The sequence below is a fragment of the Festucalex cinctus genome, chromosome 14 (assembly GCF_051991245.1).
Source record: "Festucalex cinctus isolate MCC-2025b chromosome 14, RoL_Fcin_1.0, whole genome shotgun sequence".
Classification (NCBI taxonomy): domain Eukaryota; kingdom Metazoa; phylum Chordata; class Actinopteri; order Syngnathiformes; family Syngnathidae; genus Festucalex; species Festucalex cinctus.
The window spans coordinates 4,197,407-4,219,247 of record NC_135424.1 but is presented as its reverse complement, the minus strand read 5'-3'; the positions used below and the strand labels follow the sequence as shown (position 1 = coordinate 4,219,247).

The 21,841-nt window shown below is 39.8% G+C and overlaps 3 protein-coding genes across 4 annotated transcripts in view; 2 read left to right on the top strand and 1 right to left on the bottom strand.

Moving 5' to 3' along the window:
- Positions 1–357: 357 nt before the first annotated feature.
- Positions 358–21,091, bottom strand: abraxas2 (abraxas 2, BRISC complex subunit). Its single transcript, XM_077495288.1, has 10 exons — positions 21,004–21,091; positions 18,836–18,886; positions 7,062–7,152; positions 6,889–6,925; positions 6,197–6,263; positions 5,879–6,069; positions 5,620–5,742; positions 5,132–5,216; positions 4,933–5,050; positions 358–3,675 (listed from the first exon to the last, which is right to left on the bottom strand). The coding sequence occupies exons 6-10, from the start codon at positions 6,022–6,024 to the stop codon at positions 3,128–3,130; spliced, it is 1,020 nt and encodes a 339-aa protein (XP_077351414.1). The 5' UTR covers positions 6,025–6,069; positions 6,197–6,263; positions 6,889–6,925; positions 7,062–7,152; positions 18,836–18,886; positions 21,004–21,091; the 3' UTR covers positions 358–3,127.
- On the top strand, positions 8,536–13,327 carry eef1akmt2 (EEF1A lysine methyltransferase 2). Its single transcript, XM_077495290.1, is given in 7 exon segments — positions 8,536–8,661; positions 8,663–8,763; positions 9,071–9,136; positions 9,616–9,730; positions 9,899–10,006; positions 11,213–11,423; positions 12,146–13,327. Coding segments are annotated over 7 exon segments (825 nt in total). The 3' UTR covers positions 12,244–13,327.
- The window catches only part of LOC144001185 (protein FAM53B-like), a 31,314-nt gene continuing 24,745 nt past the window's right edge, over positions 15,273–21,841 (top strand). For both annotated transcript variants that reach the window (XM_077495287.1, XM_077495286.1), the window contains exon 1: positions 15,273–15,425. The gene's annotated coding sequence lies outside the window, so the exon portion shown is untranslated. The remainder of the gene's footprint in view (positions 15,426–21,841) is intronic.

Here is a 21,841-nt window from a genome sequence, read left to right as displayed (position 1 = left end):
CACAAAAAGCAGCAGGGGCACGAGATGAGCAGCCTTGTCCACACTATATGAATACTATTTTTTTTGCAGTTTTGGGATGCAGAAAAAAATGCAATCCCACATTTTTATTTATTTTTTGCATTAAAATGTATTAACCCCTAGTTAAGAAAAATCTACATCACACAGAGCATTCCTAGGAAATCACAATGTCCCATCACTGGTGAGCTCATTTTAGAACAGGCCCACAGGCTACTGTGTTTTCCTTGCAAGGACAACCCACAGGCACTATACTCCAGAATTATTATGGTGCAAAAAAATAAATAAAATCTCCACAAATATATTGCATTAAGAAACATTGGAGAAAACAGGCACATCATCCCACATACACACATCTCTCTTTATTAACCCCTCTCATGTAAGATCATACGGCGCTTATTCAATCACGCCTTTTGTCTTCTTCCAAGTGCACAAATCAGATAAAAGCCTAAAGAGTCCCTCAGCATTGTGCTTCAGGGAGGAGGTGTCACTGAGTCCCATTCAACAGAGGAAGAGTACAGGGAGTATTACCCCATACAGTTTTCAGTACTATTTGTATAGTGTTACATCATGAAAAAATAAAAATAAAAACTAAACCTGAGCCCTGCTGTTTTTTTGATCAAGTCAAGGTTACGCAAGGATACATTACAGTGGAACCCCCACAGCTGAACAGACCAAAAAGTGGGGCGATTATGTTAGCATAATAGCAAAATTGCCCAAGTCAACTTGTGTATTTCTTTTATGTCTCTGTAAATTGTCAGCCATCCAGGTCACGCTTATCCACAAAGCTTGAATCGACTCAATCGAGGTTACGTTTCCGAAAATGCTCCAAAACAATGACTCAAGACCATTATGCTATTAGGCTAACAAATTTGCCGTAAGACTTAAGTTCAGTGAGCATCTAAATAAAATCCTTGGATTTATTTTTGTGATGCTAAACACCCTGACTGCTCAGTTAATGTACAGGCAATACAATTAAATATCAATTCGATACAAAACTGCTAATAGCACATAGATAAAAGCAAAAATAGCTAACAACTAGCACGCAAACGGATTTGTAGCACTTAGTTTTATTGCACAATGGTTAACTTTCATGGCAGCTAAGAATGTATTTATCATGACGGCGGTTTGCAAATTCAAAACTGGCTGATATCCAGTTCAGGGTGCAGGCCACCTCTCGCCCAAATTAGTTGGGATAGACTCCTGCACACTTGTGTTTCTAATGAGGACAAACACCATAGAAAATGGATACATAGCAGGAAGAAAAAAAAAAAAAAGTGTTGAAATGAGAACAACTTGGAATTCAGCCAGCATCCAGAAGATATTGTTTTGTAACTTGAGAGGTTCCACTGTCGGTGATATAACGCCCAGCAATCATCGCAAGGTTTTTTTTTCTTTTTTTTTTAGGGCACGCTTACCAAACTCCTGCTTTAAACTCAACTAAAATGCTACTACACCCTCCCTTGTCTACTGTACATTGAACACTTAATTTAGTTCATCATATGTCCAGTTCTCCAGGGAAAAGCGTACAACAAATGTCATGTTTTTTGTAGATCATGAGTCATGACGTTGCGATTTTCAAGTCACATTTAAACAGTGCCAGTTCCTGGTCAGTGATGAATCTGAGACAGATAAAAAAAAATAAAAAATCTTTGCGTAGCTAAAAGCTGGTTCTCTAAGCAAAATACGCCAGTTCCAAATCGAGTACAACCTGCGGGTGACTGCATTAAATACCCCGCAGGTTCTTTATGGCCCTAAATATATGCCAATGGATTTTATTTTAGGTCTCACAATTACCAAACAGGTTTCGTGCACCTTTGTGGTTAGGATTCCTGCTTCTAAACAACAAAGGCGACAACGTCAGTCGCGACAGTCCTGTACTCCTATTAGTATCTCGTGAAGGGTTTGGGGCACTTCTTTAGTGGTTAATGTCAGGCAAGAAGGAAGAACAGATTCCAAGCAGAAAGTCAGACGTCAATTTCGCTGTGCCATAAATGGAAAGCAAAGTTAATGCGATAATCACCACGGTTAAGACTTCACACACTTACAAGGGTTACCGAGCCTTCCATGAATGACTTTAATAGAGAACAAGTGAGCGAGAAGTGATTGTAAGTCGATGGTCAGTGACAAGGAGCAAAGGAAAGTGGAGATAGCAGCCAGGTTGTTGTTGTTTGAAACAAAGTTTAGTGGTAGCTTTGTGTGTTGCAGCAGTAGAAAGGAACCTCTTAAGCATCCGGTTAGTAAAGCTACAGTACATTGTGTTTATGTGTGCTCTGTGAAGCCCTGTACAATGTACAAAAGCTGAGCAGAGTGGTCAGACAGGAGTCCTGTCACAGGACTATACAAGGAGCAAGACAGGACCTCATTGGTTATAGCACAAAAGAATATCGTACATTTTTTCTTATGTTAAGTGCAGCGAAGCGCGATACAATTTCAGTGTTTTCTGTTGACATTCGTTTCGAATCAATCTCACACCAAAAGAAAATATATATTTATATATAAAGCACCCATACGTGGTTGTCATTTACTTATTATAGGATTCAAATTTTTGTACTGAATCAATACAGTACAAATCCCAAATGTGACAATTGTGCATGTGAAAGCAATTCTAGTCTAATTAAAAAAAAAAAAAAAAGGTTTGAAGGCTGATTAATTGTCTCCCTTTTGTTTTTGTTTTCTTTGAGAGGTTGTTGTTAAAAGAAGGCAATAAATAGTGCAAAAGTGATGCAAGAGTGTTAGTGTACTGTGAACAAAGAGTGGGAAGCAGGACCTGCCTTTTTGTGGACACGCTGGTTGGCAGAGGGAACATCCTCCTTGTGTGTATTAACGAAAACACCAGACACGTCCCAAATGAAGTACCCAGACAGCACCCGTTCAAAAACAAAACAAAACACGGAGAACATAAAGAGCCGCCTTCCAGTGAGCTGACGAAGTTTCCCCTTAAAATGGAGGTAAGACAACAATAACAAAAAAACAAAAAACAAAAAAAAGACATTATAGCGGGATGCCAGCTGCACATGCCGTTCACTTTCAGGACTGGCACTTTTTTTATGATTGCTTAAGAAGGTGCGTCAGTGTCCCCGCACACACTCGGCCGGGCGGCGCCGTGTTCCTATGTGGCCTGTGAGCCACGAGCGTCCCCGTCGGGGCCCAAGGCGGACGGCCGACTTCGAGATAGAAGGCTGGCGGGGGTCACGGGCAGGCGGGGTGCTTCGCTCACCAGGTTCTCGTACTCGCTACTGTCCTCGTCTTCGTCGTCATCGTCGTCGTCGAACTCCTGCCCCGCCGCTTGCCTGTCCAACGAGTCCGAGCTCGACCCGTCGCCGTTGCCGAGGTACGGCGAGCTGGGAGCGCTGATGGGATTGGAGGAGGCGGTGGCTGTGCCCGAGCCCGTGGCCAGCGGGCCCGGCGTGGGGTGTCCCGGCGATCCTACGGCTTGCGGGCGGGGGAGTAGAGCGGCGCTGGTGGGGGGTGGGGAAGACGACGTGAGCAGAGAGTCAACTTGGGACAGGAGGTCGGTGTAAGACGGCGGATTGGGGGAGATGCTGGGCCGCTCGGGCGCCGAGGGGGCGTGGAAAGATATCCTAGATGGGAGCGACGGCTCGGAAGCTTCCGTGTTCTCCTCTGGAGTGGAGTTTGGATTCTGGGCTTCACTGAGCCCTGTGGAGCACAATGACAACTTTTAAAAGCATGCAAAAGGCTAACGTCATGGTTGAGCTACAGTGCAATGATTCCCAACCACTTAATGCATTCACCAGATGTCACACACACACACACACACACACACACACACACACACACACCCAAAAATAAATAAATAATTGGGGGTTTGTTGAGAAAAGCTTGCAGAAGAGACAATTAAGATTATTTACCCCAATATAATTTGAGCAATTTTGTTAGCTAGTACGCATTAATCAGTACTCAAGAAGTAGCTCTCAGTTTTAAAGAGGTCAGTGACCCCTGATGTAATGGCATTGTCAAGTATCGGTGAGTACTAAAATAGTATTTAGTAGTATTTTTAAACACGCATGTAGATATAAACATGCAACATTGAGCAGTGAGTGAGACTTCAATGCTCATCTGTCAGCCTGGTTCTGAACTTCGAGTTGATGACATTTAATGTCAGAAACGGCTGAGTCACACAGTTATGTCGACCCCTCTTGTTTTTATGGTGCCGGAATAATGACTCCGCCACTGCGGTCACATCTCTTTAATCATTCCGCCACCAGTGAAGGGCTTTTTGTGCTTGGTCAGGGCGTCTGCCACTTGAAATGATGCGCTAGCCCACTGTTGTTTTTGGGGAGTACCTTTCAGCTCGTTTACGATCTTACAGCGGAGATTTCCTGCGAGAAAGTCTTGGTAAGATGTCGATGTGGTAGGGTTGTGTAATTAATCGAAATTCAATTACAATTATTACACTCCACAATTACAAAATCATCAGAATCGTTAGAAAAAAAAAGATTAATGCTAAGTTGCTTAAATGTACACATTTGCAACATTTTTATTTTATTTTAAAATAAATATAATCCATTTTGTTTCATTCAAAAGGAACTTGCATAATTATAGTGTTTCAAAAATTTTATTTGTCTTAAAAATTTTGACATTTAAACATTTTGTTTTGTACCTAAAAATAAATAATCGTCCTAATCGAGATTTCAATTATTACCAATGTAATTGTGATTAATATTCTCTTCAACATCAAGCAGCCCAAGCTCTGGACTTTGGTGAAATGTCGTACAACATTGAATCTCTTTTATTGACTGCCAGATGATGCAGACACTTTCCCACTCTTCATGGAAATAATAAGCATGGGGAGAACATGCAAACTCCACACAGGAAAGGCCGAGCTGGTATTCGAACCCTTGTGAGACTGAGACCCGAATATAATATTCATCAAATAAATACACCGATACTTACTCCTCTCCTCTTCTGCCATCTTGCGTTTCCTGAGAGCAATTTGTTCTTTCAGCTTTTTCACATCGTCTTGAATTTTCTCCTTCACCCGTTCACTTTGTTCGACCTCCCCGCACACAGCCTTGACATTAGATGACAGCAGGATAAATCAGATGAGAAAAATATAAATCTTTTTTTTTGTGCACCCTGAAAGTCTGCTCACCTGCACTTTGTCTTGCAGCGCACTGTACACTTGATATATGGTTCTGATATCCTTCATCACGCCGTCTTTGTCGAAGAATTCGGCCCTGCAGTGAAGTGGATTGTGCGGCTATGTATTTGCTTTTTAGGAAACAGTACTGTAGTTCCATTTTGGCTGCAATGTAAGTGTAACAAATTCCACTGTCCATTAGTCTTGGTCAGTTCACAGAGGGAATACTGTGCCTCGCCCCCTTTTTATAAACTGCACTGCCGGCAGGAGGTATTAACTGCGCCCAATCGATGTGTGCCCTCTGGTAACACCAGGCCACTCTTTGCAACTCTCGCGACACTTTGTCACGCTGCTGAGTGGGTAAACTTATGAACGTCTCGTGTTGGCATGCGCTCAGGTGGAAACGGGTGCTTGCAACACACGCGTAGGATGACGTTTGTTCAGCAGTGAACAGTGACCCTGGCAGCGGTGCCCATTCATGTTTGGAGTGCAAATATTACCCGTGTTCTTTGATGACCTTGGCGTAGTTGAGCGAGGTGTTGGGCACAGAGGAGACCTTGTACTCCTGCTGGCTGGTGTTGCCGAGGTTGGGGATGGTGAGGGTGATCCTCTGGTTGTACCTACTGAGTGCAGATGAACACTAAGCACCCCCAGAACATGGCCCGCGAAATACCACTCAAGAATATTGTTGACGTGACTTGTAGTGGACTCTCAGAACTGCTGATCGATTGAGCGATCAATCAATCAATCAATCAATACCTGTGGTTGGGCCGGAAGAGCACGTACTCCAGCGCGTGCGTGGAGCTGTTGGCCGTGGAGATGAAGCTGAAGAGGAGGAAGACGAGGTCGGGCACGCCGAGCAGCTGCGTCAGCTGCTTGTGGACGACCTGCTCCCGGAAGGACATCTGCTGCTGCGTGTTCCGCCGAAACCGGTACCAGCCAATCACATGCTGGGTGAGGAAAAACAGTAAAATAAAATGCGTTTAGTTGAAATAGGTGCTATATAGCTAATAACGGCATTCATCCAGTTGACAGTTGGTTTGAGAAAATGGACGAAACGGGACTGTCATCACTCACTTTTCGCCTGTCTTTTAGAATACTGTTGAGATGTTCTTCATTGACTTTGCCGGCATAGTCATAAAAGCTGGTGAGGAGAGGGGGGGGGAAAAAAAAAAAAAAAAAAAAAAGTTTAGATGCCCTGCTTCGTTGCTTGATGCTGCACTACAATCTTGTAAGATGGAGCCATCTACTGTCCTAAAATGGGTATGAATCCCTAAGTGACGGATCAACTTGTTTGAATGTTGAATATATTTATTATTGTGATTAAGTCAAGAGCTCAGCAGCCGGTTAAAAGCACAAATATTTTCTGTTTTATTCCACATTTTTCTTAACATTATGACACACATGATCAAACACTCTGTCATGAATACTGATTATGATTGAGCAACAATCATTATTTCAAAAATGAATTCCCCTTTCCTGTACTATGCCTTACAGTGGTATCAAAAGCATCTCAATAAATTAGAATATGGAGGGATAACTTCTAACAAAAATAGTGAAACTCAAAGTTTAAGACTTACCACAATCGGTAACACATTTCATGTTTTTTTTTTACACATATCTTAACACTACAAAAAAAATAATAATCTCAAAACATTGTGATATTGCATAATTAAACAATTAGGTAAGAGCAGGCCTTCCAAAAAGTATCTTTCCATGTGTTGTTTAAGTGCAGACAGGGAAAAAAAAATAAATCTTATTAAGCTTACCTAAACAACCGTGCACAGGGATCATGGTTATGGATTTCTGTTGGAAACAGAGAAGTGTTTTCAATTACATTATACCCAAATCTGATAAAGGGATAAATAAGTGTCGGTAGACAGGCAGCTAGCCAGCCAGCCAGATAGATATGTAGCTAGATAAACAGTCAGTCATTCCTTACCTACGACCTGGATGAGCTCTGCACTGCTTATCTGCGTATCACTGATGCTGATGGTCTCCTCTTGCCTTACTTCTCCTAATAGGAAGCCCTCCTGTATGAACAAAACAACAATAGCAAGAATGCTGAATACTCTCAGGTCAAAGCATTTCCAATTTAAAGATTTGCTTGTACCCTCTGAATGGCGCCATTGTAAAGCAATTAGTTTGCGGCCTATTGAACCATTTTGGACAGTGGGCAGCTTTATCAGATTAAATCAAAGAATTTGTTGCCTATATTTCAATTACAACACTCCCAAAATGTAAAGCACGCATCCCCCCTTTGAAAGACAGATGCGGTGTAGCATTTGTTCAACTCTGCTGACTAAGAGTTGACGGAATGCAGACAAACAACATAAGTAATCATATTCAGCATCTTTGGAAGGTCCTTGATTGACAGGAGTTGGTTGCTCATTCGCTTTTTTTCCCTTTTGTGACAAATAATGTATTTCCTATACTCCTGCAACCAGTTACGCGTGTCTTCTTTAATGTCATGGGTGAGATACATATTTTAGATTCACTTTATGAACACTAATATGAGTCAAAGCATTTTTAATAGAATAATATTTCTTCTCGTCAGAATTTCAAGATGAAGAAAGCTTGGCCTCTCATTAGGACTGTGCGAGCGAGTCTTATTTTAATTTTTCCATCAAGTGATAAAATATGATACGCTCCCATTTCTTGACAGTGGAGACATGCATGGCTCACTGTATGTCAAACCCGTGACCTCTTCACTGTCAAGCAAATGTGCTGCTAAACACTACCCTACTAAGCTGCCAAGGTATTGACCACGACTAAATGAATTCTTTTGCATGGCATGCACACGAGTATGAAGAGATAAAATTGAAAACTTGTCACATTGTTAAAAGTGACGTTAACACGAGTGAAGTTGACTGACAAGCTCACCTGTCATGCAACATGTTAATTAGATGAATTAAAATGGAGCCTGCCCTTTAATCCAATTTGGCAATTCATTTTTCCCATTGGTGACGAGTCGATTAATCATTTAAACTCAAGTTAATAACTAAAGTAAAACACCTGCTAGCCACCAGGGGAGCTAACAGCTGAGTATTTCCTGGAACTTAAAACACTTCCTCCTAACACTTCCTATTGTAAAACAACACCAATGAGCAACCGTGATTTAGAATTACGAGTCACCATTTGACTCGTGTGGATCTGTAAGCAGACTAATAGACAATTAAGTGTACAACTATACCAGCTATAATAAGCACATCCGCCGGTAAATAGACGACACCATAACTAGCTAGCCCAGCAAGAGATCATGACAGTGAGCAAACAACACAAACTAATGGCGCCGATGAACGACGCCGGGAAGGCGAAGCTCCCCTTCGCTTTTGGCAACCCGACGCGGTGTACTCACATGATCCGAGTTGCTATTGGCGCTGTGGTAACACACAGAACTAAAAGTATAACCTGAAATGGATGCCGCCATGATGGAAACATCCCTATCAATCCCACTGCCCCCTGCGGTTGAGGAGAAGGCGCTACAAGCGGCGCAATGCCTCATGGGAGATGTAGTTGTATTCCCTCGCCGATTAGCAAACAAACATGGAAGCTGCCGTAAGAAGCACACATGGTTCCGACTCAGAAGAGGACAGAGACTCGGATAATGACTTTGAAACTTCGCAGTTAGGAACGAAGGAATAGTAAGTCTTTTGAGCATATAGTGGCATGATGAAAACTTAAAAAAATTGCGCGTTATTATTATTTCTCGCTTCTGAAGCAAGAGCTGAGCTAAGCTAGCGTTCAGCCCAAATAGAAAGTGTTTTTTTTTTATTAATTTTAAATTAAACGATCACCCCCCCCCCCACACACACACACACACACACAGTCACACACACACACAAAATTCCATGCCCTTGTTTGATTAGAGGTGCTTTGAAATTTTAAATTGTTTATGATGATGATGATGATGATGATAATAATAATAATGTGTCAATTTTGTTTCTGCAGTTGGGAAGATGCATACCAAAAAGAGTTGGAAACATTCAAAGACATTGGGGACGTTGGTGAGATATGGTAATAATTTTTATGCAGAAATATTTACTAACAGGACATTTATTATATTTAATAAATAAAATAAGCAAAATAGCACTCTATTGTATTTTATAAAACAATGTCATAATTAAAGGAAATGTCAATGTAATGCATGCATGCCCATTGAGATTGTGCTCATTGTGTGCCTACCTTGGCCACCAGGTGGCAGTGTAATACAGACATACATTATACACAAAGAAGAGTTTCACAACTATTAAGTTGCAGTTATGTATTTTTATTTTGTTTTTATTTTTTTGGTAGAGGATAAAAATGTAAAATTGTGAAATCAAAAGATTACCCTCTGAATATTGTTTTGTTTTGAACCTCATACCAACTTTTGTTTCATAATATATTCTTATAAATTATTGTTAGTTCGGAAAATGAATGTATTCAAAAATTATAACAGACATCTTTTTTTTGTAATTGTGCTTAATTATTATTATTATTATTTTCCTATTAAGGTTTGGTGAGGAAAGCATGGCCCGTGTGCTAAAATGGATGAACAACGCTAATATTTCGGAAGACGCTGCCATTCTGGACATCGGCACAGGAAACGGAGCCTTTTTAGTTGAAATGGTAAAGTGGAAAACAATTACATGTGTAATTTAATATGAATATAAATCAAACGATTCTCTCTGAGAGTGACAATCAAAACAGCATTGTTTTCTTTCATACAGCACATTGTAACAAAAATATTCATTGTGGAAACAAAATGTGGTAAATGGTTTTGTCTTATGTGACAAGGCGAAACATGGATACAAGAATTTAACAGGAATTGATTATTCCCCGACCTCTGTGGAACTGGCAAAGAGTGTTCTTCAGGCAGAGGGCTTGACACATGTCAATGTTAAGGTGGGTTATATTATATTTTTTCCATATATCGGTACACAAGATTCTATATAGTGTGTGTGGTATGTCTACTTCCAAGTGTCCCAAACAAAAGTTTATTTGAAAAAAAATTGTAAGGAGTTCATGTTTTTGTTCTAAAATACTTGTTAGATTGAATGAAGACTGTAAATGTTCATATGTGTGAATTTGATTCCGAATTATTGAGTCTGATATTGGCTGGCACTGGCAGTCAGTCCACCTTTTCCCCAAAGCCAGGTGGAATGAGGACAAACACAATAGAAAATGGATAACTATGAAATACTAGCAGTCTAAGCGAGTTTCCACAAAGGATCTACATCTGGTCCTGGGTGGGTTTGAGGAAAACTCTTGCTGTGTTTACACTTGAAAATAGCCCTGAAAGTGATGGAGGTTTGCCCACCATTCACATTTGACCACCTCCAAACCTCAAAGCAATGAAAGCACATCTGCTCCGTAATGGCGGTCCCAATGGGCACGTCTTGTGTGTGTATGTATGCAGCGGCCATGTATGTATGTTCAATTTGTAGCACAATCGTGACTGTGTGTGCGTTCCTTGGACAGCAAAGACTGCCATTCAAGTCAATATTGATGTTAGCGGGATAGTGATGGTGGCAGAGAGTTTTTTTCAGCTTATTATAATTGTATTACAGCTTTATTCTCATCATCATTGCAAATTGAGTAACATTACTTTATTCTGGCAAAACGATTACTTTATTTTTGTAGACACATGACTTTTCTTTTGTAATATTTATCACAATTGGATTCTTGTAAAATTACTTTTGTAATTTTACAGCTGTATTCTTATAAAATTTAGAAATCTTTTTTGACCATAAATTTTGGACTTTTTTTCTTGTTGTATTACAACTTAAATCTCACATTTATTTTATTTGTTTTTATTGTATTTATTTATTATTATTTTTTACTTTATCCAATGTTAAATGGTATTTGTATGTATTCTTGTAATATTGTAACTTTATTCCCGTACCATTACGACTGGTAAAATAACTTCTGTCTCCCAATATTAGAACTTTGTTGCTGTAAAATTACCTTTTTTGTTTTTTTTTCCTAATCTATCTACTCGATTAGATGTATTCTACTCAATTTTACTTTGCCAAACTCATATTTAATTAATTGTAGACATTGTCAACAAATCCATGTGTTAAACTTGTATCTTTTTTTTTTTTTTTTTAGGAGGTGGACTTCTGTTCAGCGGCACTCGAGGGTTACGACGTGTGCGTCGACAAAGGGACGTTTGACGCCATCAGCCTGAATCCTGACAATACCAGCGAGGTGAAAAGACTTTACGTGCAAGCTCTAAAAGCCTCTCTGAATGATCAAGGCCTCTTCTCGATTACGTCCTGTAATTGGACAAAAGAACAGCTGCTCGAGCGATTCAAAGAAGGTGAGGACAAAATAACGTCCGTCCATTTTCTGTTTAACTTGTTCTCATATTAGGGTTGTGGGTGAGCTGGAGCCTGTGTATTAAAACACTTTTGTTGCCATAAATTAGTATTAGTCTCGTGTTGCAGGTTTGCAAACTCCACACAAGATGGATTGATACAGGATTCAAACACGTAATCTTTTGAATATGCGGCAGATATGCTAATTACTAGTTTACTTTGTTGCCAGTCAAAAAAAAAAAAAGTATTGGAGAGCTCCAACATTTGCGCTAACTGGTACGGCCTCTTTCAATGTTGACAAATTGATGTCATTCACCAACTTTTCACCACTAGGTAGCGTAACTACACAAATTGTGCTGTCCTCTATGGCATAGCCGCATTTCTGTGTCAAAATAAAACCATGCGGTACACCAAACCTTTACAAGCAAAATATATATTTTCACTTTTGGCATTGAAAAATAAATGTTTACATTTGGGTCCATTTTGTTGCATGACCCCCCTCAGTCAACACGCAGCTTCCCGTTAAGCTCCGGGCGACAACTGTCAACTTAGTCAACTTTTGGCAAGTGGCCAGTTCGCTGTCACTTTTTTGTCACACGGGAGTGCCTGCAAGTCGTCTCTCATGTTTGACACTCAAGGTCCCAGCATGTTCATGCTTGTTGATGCGTTATAAATGACATTTTCCCGTCTTTGCTGTATTTTTTATTTATTTATTTTTTTACAGGATTTGAATTTGTTCAGGAGTTGCCGACGCCCACGTTCCAGTTTGGAGGCAAGAAGGGAAACAGCGTGACTGCATTGATATTCAGACGAGTACGGTGACACAACCAAGAATTTTTTGTGACATTTTTTTGTATGTATACAGTATGTGCTATTTATTTTTATTTTTTTTTAAATAAAAGGACCTTGACTCTTATACTGTAGATCGAGTAGAATGGAACACCTTCTGGTTTTGCATTGATGGGGCAACTTTCAGTGATGAGTTGTGCAACGAACGAAATAAAAAAAATGGGAAATGACACGAAATGAAACTTCATAATGCAACACTGCATGACTGCTACGTTTTGGCAAGTTACTAATTTCCTTCTGTGCCCTTTGTGGCCAAAATATTATTATTGACTGAAAAGCCAAATTGTCTGTATTTTTGTTTTGTTTTGTTTTGATTCACAATGTGTGTTGTGATAACTAATGCACTCAAATACAGACAGCATATTATGTTAAAATGTATAAAATAACTGATTGGTGAAAAACAACAGAATAGTGTTAGGAATTGCACTTACGACAGTAAAATTTTGTTATTTGTTATTTAAAGTTATTTGCAAAGCTTCTTTCATGTTATGTGTTGGCAGCAGCTTTTCATCATGCACCTTTTGCTGTCTAAGCACTCTATTCAACTTCTCTTCTGTGTAGTATCAAAACACAAAAAAGAGAAAATAAGCCATGTTCACTGACAGGCCTTAATGCATCCCTGGGGTAACGCTATTAAAATGGATTGATAGAGGGGGGAAAAAAGGAGCTGAAAGCGCAGAATAACGCTCATGTCCGATGCCGATCTTTTTGATCATGTCCAAATGTTTTCACATGGAACCTCTTAGCGTTGATGAGCACTTGGCCTGGTGAAGAAATGCTGGTTTGGAATCAGCAGAAGATTCTCATGTCATGTGGCATTAGGAGCCTTTCATTTGTCAAAGTAGCCCACTCGCAACACACGCCCTGCCTGGCTTTTACTGTTCATTTGCTCATCATTTGGTATTTGTGGGAATTGTGAAGCCAAAATGCAATTTGCCTACGACTGACCCGGAGGACAAAATGTGTTTCCTGTTATAATGAGCGCAATGAGAAAAGCATCTTTTTGCATTCGGCAATTTTTCATTTTGGAAACATTTAACCTACAATAAAAAAGAAAAAGAAAAAAAAAGATAGAAATCACTCATTTACATGCCGTGCCAATAGGTGGCAATACTACTAATAATAATAAAACATCTGTTAAAACCTATTTTCACAACATGGTCCTCATCTACTTCTGACCCACGGGTTAGGACAGCATTGTTCTGTCTTAAGATGGTTAAACTGCAACCATCTGTCCAATCCAAAAGGAAAAAAGGTCTGGAGTTAATGAGCTAATCAGGGCTCCAAAGAGTCATGATGAAGAGCTGCGCTGGCATAATGAATAAACAAGAGGTCACAAGGCTTGTCTGTCGCGCTTCTCATAAACAACTGCCCCACTCTGGACTGGAGACAGCCTATCCCTAACCCACACGGTCCAGTAAACACATATGAGTTTTACAAGAATACCTGGCTGATACTTAATATTTTTTTACAAGGTTCTCAGTATCCTGCTCCGATGCGCATAAGGAGCTTTACGACATTCACAGAAACCTTCCCATGAGAAAGGAAACGGTGATCTCAAGCTCAATCAAATCCTCATTTTGCATTTTTTTTTAATTGTGTTCACTATTTTCGATCACAGATTATGATTTAGCACTGCCAGTATCATATTATACTGCCATTCGCCCGCATCTAGCCATAAATAATATACGTTATAAGAGTAAAAAATGATGTTTGGCACCACACACAAGCCCACAAGTCAGCACTTCTTGGCACTGGCTTAAAAACGACACTTTTATTCCGCTCGTAATGTTCGCCTATAAGCTTGTCGACTCGCTGCATGAATACTACGCTTTCATTTTAACCTTCAAGTGTGATACTGCAAATATTTATGTCTTTTTTTTTTTTCTTTCGGAAACGTATTTGAAGGTTTCCTAGTAGATTTTTTATTTTTTTTTGAATGAATCCCACCGTGTTGCGGGCAAGTTTTCTAGAGCAGAAGGTGAGAGACCTTCTGGTTCACTTATCTAAATAAGCTAAGTATTGCCATAACATTTCTATACTCTGTACAAAGAAATGAATGATAAAACAACCCCCCCCCCCCCCCCCCACACACACACACAAACACTGATGTATGTTATGTTTGCATGATATGTGAAGTGTGGAAGGAGTTTAATGAGAGGTGCCGCAGCTTGAGCAAAATAAACGACAAATCTGTTTTTGAACCCGATGAGCATTAGCTACTTTTTGAATAGCTTTTGGATGTCTCCCTTCTCCAACACACCTGATCCACATGATCAGTTCAGATCAGTTCATCAAGCTATGCATAAGAATTAGGGGTTTTGGAGGAGGGAAACCTCTAAAACCTGCAGGACTCCGGCCCTCAAAGACTGGAATTGCCCACCCCTGTCAAATACTTTTTTTTTTTTTTTTTTTTTTAATATACTATACTTTGAGTATGATTACACGTAAATGAATTATTTTTAAACGTGACCCCAAACATTTGCACACGAGACTAATGTATACTGTTTCAGTTTGCTGTGTTATGGATATCCAAAATGCATGGTCATTACCAAAGTATACATATCTTATATAACTAGGCATCATGCAACCATGGCAATTAAAAACAGCAACAACAACATAATTCCAGGGGATTTTGTTTCTTTCAGTCGTAAAGGGGATTTGAAAATAACCAATAAATTTAAACGCAGATAGTATATATGCCTTTTGCGGAGTGGCAAAAGTAGCACAGCGGTATTGTAAATGCCTAAGGGAGGACCACAGTGGAGCGTACCAACTCAGCGGGGGTGGCTGACTTTAGGTCACGCCATATTTAAATCCTTTGTTGCCAGAAATATATACTTTATGCTTGGGTTTAGTTTATTACATATTTTTAATTATTTGGGGTGTTTGTTTGGTATTTTATTAGTATTTCGTTTTCAAAACGAGCGCAACTGGTTCTCGTTTCTCACCCCTTCTCGGACATTTTTTTCAGTCGCCCAGCTGGGAGCAAAAAGCAGCTCCAAGTTCTCAGCTGCTCGCAGTCTCTCTTCGCTCCTCAAGCGAGTCAGGCAGACTGCCTTGGAACTTTTTCAAGCTTCCACCCACCCTCTGTCCTATCCTCCCCGCAAGAAATATGTCCTAACTCGGGGAGAAGACGAGCCTCTGCTGGCCAGGTAATAATGACATCCATTCTTGTGTGTGCGAGTACTTACGCGTACTCTTGCAGGATTTCGTCATTTTTAAGAGTGACAACATTGTTACAAGTTGTGTTTTGGCCTTTTTTTTTTTTTTTTTTTTTTTTTAATGTGTGAAGAGTATTCGTAATACAGCAGCTTTTTTTTCAAAGCGTTACGTCTTGGATGTTCTTTTAAGGTTTATGATTAACTGTAATTAGTTACAGTTACAAGTGTGCGTGCGTGCGTGCGTGGTGGTTGCATGCATGAACAACCTGTTGCTGCATGTGTAAAGTCTGCATTGCATCTCTCTGTGGTCACAAGCACGCTTCATGTGCTGTCACACACTACGAAAAGTAGTTCGAGCTTCAGGGCCATGTAATACTTTTTTTTTTTTTTTTGTCCTCACTTTTAAGACAATTCAGCACGCTAGTACTAGTCGAAAAACTGTCTTACTACTGTAGTAGCATTGTTTTTCTACTACTGCATGACATTTCTGAACACTAGTTGGACAACTTTGGTATACTACTATTAGTAGTAAAACCTGGTACTATTAGTACTAGTTGGCATCTGCATGCTACTAGTACAACTAGTTTAGTGCTAGGCGTGAACTTGTAGAATTGTCAGTGCCAATGTCCTACTAGGGAGGACAAAGAGCACATTACATGTACCATAGAATTGATACCAAGAGTACTAACTAGAGACAATTCAGCGCACTAGTAGAATGACTTGTGTGCACTGGTGGATTGATGTTTCTCCACTGCCAGTGCCACTTTTAGACCTAATAAACAACTGTGCTTTAGTAGTAACAATACGAGGCCCAACTAGTAGGCATGTGTCAATAGTAGCCTTGTGGGCCATACTAGTAGCACAAATATTATTTCCAGTTAGAGGCCCATGTAGTATACTAAAATACTCTTTGTCCTTTCTAGTAAGACACTACTGGCACCAATTTTGATCTTCAGTACAGGCGCACAACTAAATCACGCCAGTAAACTACTGTAGTAACGTTAATAGGCCCAACTAGTAGGCACGTGCTATGCACTAGTAGCCTCATGAACCCAACCAGGAGCACCAACATGCCAACTCAGTAAAATCATGTACTTAAGTCTACAAGGGAGCCAAAATTGTCCTATTATGTGACATGATACATTTCTACTGGTTAACATGTAGTGTTTCACGAGTAATACGAGCACAGTTTTGCCTCCGTACAACATGTAGTAGTCCTAGTATGCCAAAGTTGTACTACTAGTGTGCAGAAATGCACACGCGCAAACACACTATATGTTGGCTTCGTCCTGTGACAAGGATGAGCCATTTCTACAATAGCAAGGAGGTGATTTTCTTTTTTTCTTTTTTTTTTTCTTGATGCAATCAAGTGTTCCAAAAACAATGGGCCACATTGTTTTGTTGTTTTCTGAAGTCAATCAAGGATGGTCACAAAAAAAAAAATCAAAGTTATGACTTTAAAACAAACAAGCAAAAGCAAAAGAAATGCCATCTGCTGCACCCTAAACCGACGAAGTACTGATTAACAACTGGTCAATAAGAGGAGTGTCTTATAAACCTCTATTAACTGTACAGGCGGGGTTTTAAGTTAAACTATCACACATGTAAAAAGAAGTTAGCCAGGAATCTACTTTTATTAAATTAACAAATGAAATAAAACATTCTACTTTTGATAAAAGAAAAATAGAGTGCATGTATCAACTAGGTAGAAGCAACTGTCATTCTACTGCTAGGTTAACCACTGCAATATTAATACTGCATATAAAAGCAGTGACCCCAAAAACAATGCACCGTATATTATGAAGTGGTAATGTAGCTAGCGAGTCGGTGGCTAACTAGCTAGCACTAGCAAGTAACATTAATAGTCAACTGCACGGCCTGGATGTCAGACAGACAGTAAAACACTGTATACATAAATACAATATCACACTTTTTAAACAAGTATTATAAGTCACCTCTCTCTCGCTCTGTCTCTCTCTCTCTTTTTTTTTAAATTTTTTTTTTAAACTAGCTAGTGACTAACAGCCTGCCTGCACTTCACCAGTTGACTGTCGTATAAATGTAAAAATATGTAAACTACTGTATTATTCACTTCACTTTTATTCAAAGCTTGCAAAAATTGTGTCACTCGCAGCTTGGCATGTAAAAACAAGAAACCAGAAAATGGCCGTTTTGCATGCATTTAGTAAGATGCTGAGTGTTTGTCATCTGATTGGGATTCTCGTGTGGCCGAAGTGGTTGTGTCATCATGAGATATTTTGCAAGCACGCTAGCTGCAATGACCTTAAACTAATGATTGGACTGTTTCCCTTTCTCGTGCCGGCTCGGAAGTGATCTTGTTTTGCCCGTATGTTTAAATATTGTGCAGCGGTTTGCTTGATCCATGTAGACACTGTCAACAAAGAAACTGGTTTAGCACCAGGGCACCCTAATGGGAAATACCTGGAACTGTAGCAGTGCTACTCACGCAGGGCTGCAACGTTTGGTTGAGTGCACAGGGTAAAAAAAAAAGAAAAGAAAAAAAAGTTGACTCCAGAGAAGGTGAAAGATGTAACTATTAAGTTGTCACAGGAGATTATACTGGTTGGCCTTGTAGTAAACCCACTCGTGCCATTAGGGATGTTCATTTTATACTCGTGGGAAAGAATGGCAAGATTATAGCGGATTTTCACAATAATATACAGACCCTGTTTGCATTTCCTGGTATCATTTCACCTTGCAAACTGATGTTGCAAGCGTTTTTGTGCAAGCGTTTTGCATGCAGGGTTCCCACAGATGATGCTTTGAGATTTTTGAAAATGCATTTTCACGGTTTAAAAAGTGACTGAAACACATTTCATGGCTTGGTTTTAAGTAGATCCTGCAAAAATGCTATGTATTATAATGTGATATTTGGCAGTACAATTGGATTATTGTGTAATTTGCCATCAAAGAAGCGCTTAAATTTTACTTTGATGTTCTTAATCCTTGTTACAGTGCAACATGTTGTGGTCAAACACAGTCAAAAAACTAAAAGAAATACAACGTACACAATTGGAAATTTCCCGCTCAAAAATAATATGTCTGTTTCACGGTCATAAAAACTTGTAAATGTATATGTTATTTGAAAATATATACATTTACATGTTAGCTTGTAAGATAGCATTATGGCTACCTTTGTGGCTAGCCATTTGGGGGCTACCAAGCTAGAGGCTAGTGGCTAACATTAGGGGTTAACCGCACCTTCTGCACTTAGCATTCATAACTGTCATATAAACGTACAAAACTAAAGTAAGCTATGACAGGAAGTTGAACTTGTTTTTTTTTGTTTTTTTTTTAAATTCCTCACTGCTGCAGAAATGTAAATGATGAGACCATCAACTTTTGAGTTAGTAAATAGGTCAAATCAATTGTGTTCTTACCTTTATCTCTGACTACGGCTGTGAGGTGAGTCTCTTTTTGCTATCACTTTGCTTTAAAACAAAACACAGAAAATCCAAAGAAAAAGCATTAGTTGTTAGTCCATTAGGTCAGAGCTGTCAAATTTGTTGTGATCATGGGCCACAACGTAGTTATGGTCTCCCTTCGAAGCCGGTTATAATACACAAAAAATTTGCTAGGTACATACGGTGGATATAAAAATTCTACACACCTCTGTTCAAATGTTAGATTTATGTGATATTAATTGAAAACGAAAAGAGATCAAGATAAGGCATTCATCATTCAATCATCCAAACTCAAATTAAATGTGAGCCAGCGCACACACCTGACTGCCACCATTTAAAGTCCCTCTAATTAACTCCTAACTGCCTAAGTAAAGCTGCTCCAGGCTTGATGGTTATGGTTTGGTTACAGAAAGGGAACAAAATGCACAAAAAATAAATCTTTTACATAAAGAGGAACAGATTTAATGACATTTAAAATGAAATAGCCGTGACATCCGCTAGCCAGAAGCTGAGGTGTTTGTTTACGAACTAGCTGTGTGGCAGTTACACTTCTTTTCCGTCAGATAATATGATCTGTGTAAGAACCCTAATAATTGCCCCATGTGCTTACATAATTGTCCCTGCATTTGATCATTATAATTTTTAAGATGGATAACTAACAAGCTTTGACGTCAAGAAAAAAAATGTGGCAAGCTTCTGGATGTGACCCGTGGGCCTTTAGCTGCTTTTGCTATAACTTTAAGGGGCATTCAAATGTAGAGGTTTCAGCGTAGTTGAGTGCTTATGAGTGCAAAAAAAGGAAGCAGCACAAACCACATCGGTTGCAGGTTGTCACTTAGCATCAAGTTGTGTGTTCGTGTGCAAGGGTGCTCAAGTTTGCTCCGTCTTTGTGCTCCATTCTGTCCGGGTTGCAGCTGCATGCAGAGCGAGGCCCTGATGCATTTCTGTATGTAACTCACGCGAATACTGATGTACAATCAGAGCCCCCACTCCCCCACCCCCCTTTCTCCCTTTTTTGTCTTTCTGTGTCGTCTGAGTCTGGCTATTTTCCTGTTTTTCACAGCAAGTGTGTCATTTAGCTTTCTGTTCCCCTCACACTGACACTCTTTCATGCCTGCGCTGGCCCGAGGCGACGCGACCAGAAAAAGTTTGTTCGCCGTGCCTTGCGTGTATTTGGTATATGTGTGCGTGTCATCACGCTATTATCCATTTCAGAAGCGTCTTTCTTCCCGTGACCCGCAGTCATAACTACAAACAGTGAAACTCAAACCTATGCGGCTGCAGGGACACTGGAAACAAACACCGCCCTCTTAGCTTTTTTTTTTTTTTGTGTTCGTTCCAGTCGTGTTGTGTATGTGCCTTGCTCGTTTATGTGATAGATTTGTGAGTTTGATGTCTCGAAGCCCAGCCGGCCTGAAAAGAGGAGAAAAGAAAAGAGGCATTGTCGCGTACATCGAGAGAAACATTGGCCCCTGGTCCCCCAAAATACTCTAAAAGATGAAAAGCATGCAGGGGATATACTAGTAAAGCTCATTGACATAAAAGTAGTTTTACAAAAATGCAAACATTTGACACGTTTCACGTCTTCCTATACAGGCTTTCAAATATGTCTTTTTACTGTTTCCTATATTGTCGATGAAGGAAAAGTAGACAGTGGAGTATTGTTTCTTGAGAAAGCTCTATCGCCAACTACTGGCCTGGCATGTACGTTGCAGCATTTAGAGCTATTGAACAAGTTTAACTTCCCATCCTTACTAGGTCGTTGTTGTGTAAGTAGTGATAGGGTGTGTGCATAAAACAAGCACAGGTGAGCTAATGTGTTATCGTAAGTGCATGGTTTCACTTGATTGTCCTAATTTACTTATCAGCCATCACGAGGCAGAATCGTGTGTTTGTGTATGCAACACTGGCAGTGGCTTGAGCAGCTTCTCCAAATTAAAGCTTCTATTGTGAGGCACACACAGCAGGTTAATTGCACACAGTGTACATTTAGAACCTGTTCTCCACCGGTTGTGCAATTTGTTTTGTGCGCTGCTCCTCTATACAGTTAACCTCAAACTGCCTTTCCCCTCATACAAAGCTGACATTTAATATGGAAGCGACTCCCTTGATACAAGCTCAGACTTGAGAGGAAGAGTCCATACTTGCCGATCCTGCTTTGAATGACGGGGCGGAGGGGACATGTGTTGGTCCAAGTGGCTCGCCGTGGTTTAGTTGGGATTTGCATGTTGGCAGCAGGTTTTCCATACACCTGCAGGTGTTTTGCAAACAGCATTTGCAACTGCTGAGCTCACCAAAAAAGGAGATCAGATCTGTAAATCAGAGATCAACAAAGCGAAGGATTAAAGAGCTACGGGAAATGTTTATAGACTGAGTACTTTTGAGACCACTTATAGCTCTTTAAACATTTTTTTTTTTTTTTTTAAAGAGCAGCAACACAACCTTATCACTTAGCCGCTTCAAAACAAAATGGCTGACTTCCTGTGTCTTTTTGGGCATGGGTTCTTGAGACTTTTTTTTTGTGGGTTTACTCAACATACCAAAATTCATGTTGCTAAGATTGGCTTATTAGAGGCCAGTATTTAAAAAAAAAAAAAAATGTGGGTGGATGCTGGCCAGATAATATTTGGTGGTCATGCCTGGTGTGCAGTAAACATACATAGAATCACAAAACTATTTATTTATTTATTTATTTATTTATTTTTTTACAGTTTAGCATCACCCAACTGTCTATCACTTGTTCAAAGTTGGTAGCAATTGGACAAAAAATTCCAGACAAGTTTGTCTTTGAAGGACCCATTTGAAATGACCAAAATGATCCAAAACCGAAAGTGATGGCTTTACAACAAAACTTGATACTTTTGTTGTGGGTCTGCTCATGTCAGACATGCAAACCAAATGGTTTTGGGGCTGAATTGCCTCAAATTCTGCAGAGCATTAATAAGATGCCCACATATTATCACATAACTTAGTATCACACAT

Excerpts from the sequence above, each read along its gene's own strand:
- abraxas2 (XM_077495288.1), bottom strand. The coding sequence starts at position 6,024 with ATGTCCTTCCGGGAGCAGGTCGTCCACAAGCAGCTGACGCAGCTGCTC. Across the intron at positions 5,051-5,131 it reads CGCTGCAAGACAAAGTGCAG|GCTGTGTGCGGGGAGGTCGA; the intron begins GTGAGCAGACTT and ends TCTAATGTCAAG. Across the intron at positions 3,676-4,932 it reads GATGGCAGAAGAGGAGAGGA|GGCTCAGTGAAGCCCAGAAT; the intron begins GTAAGTATCGGT and ends TGTGCTCCACAG.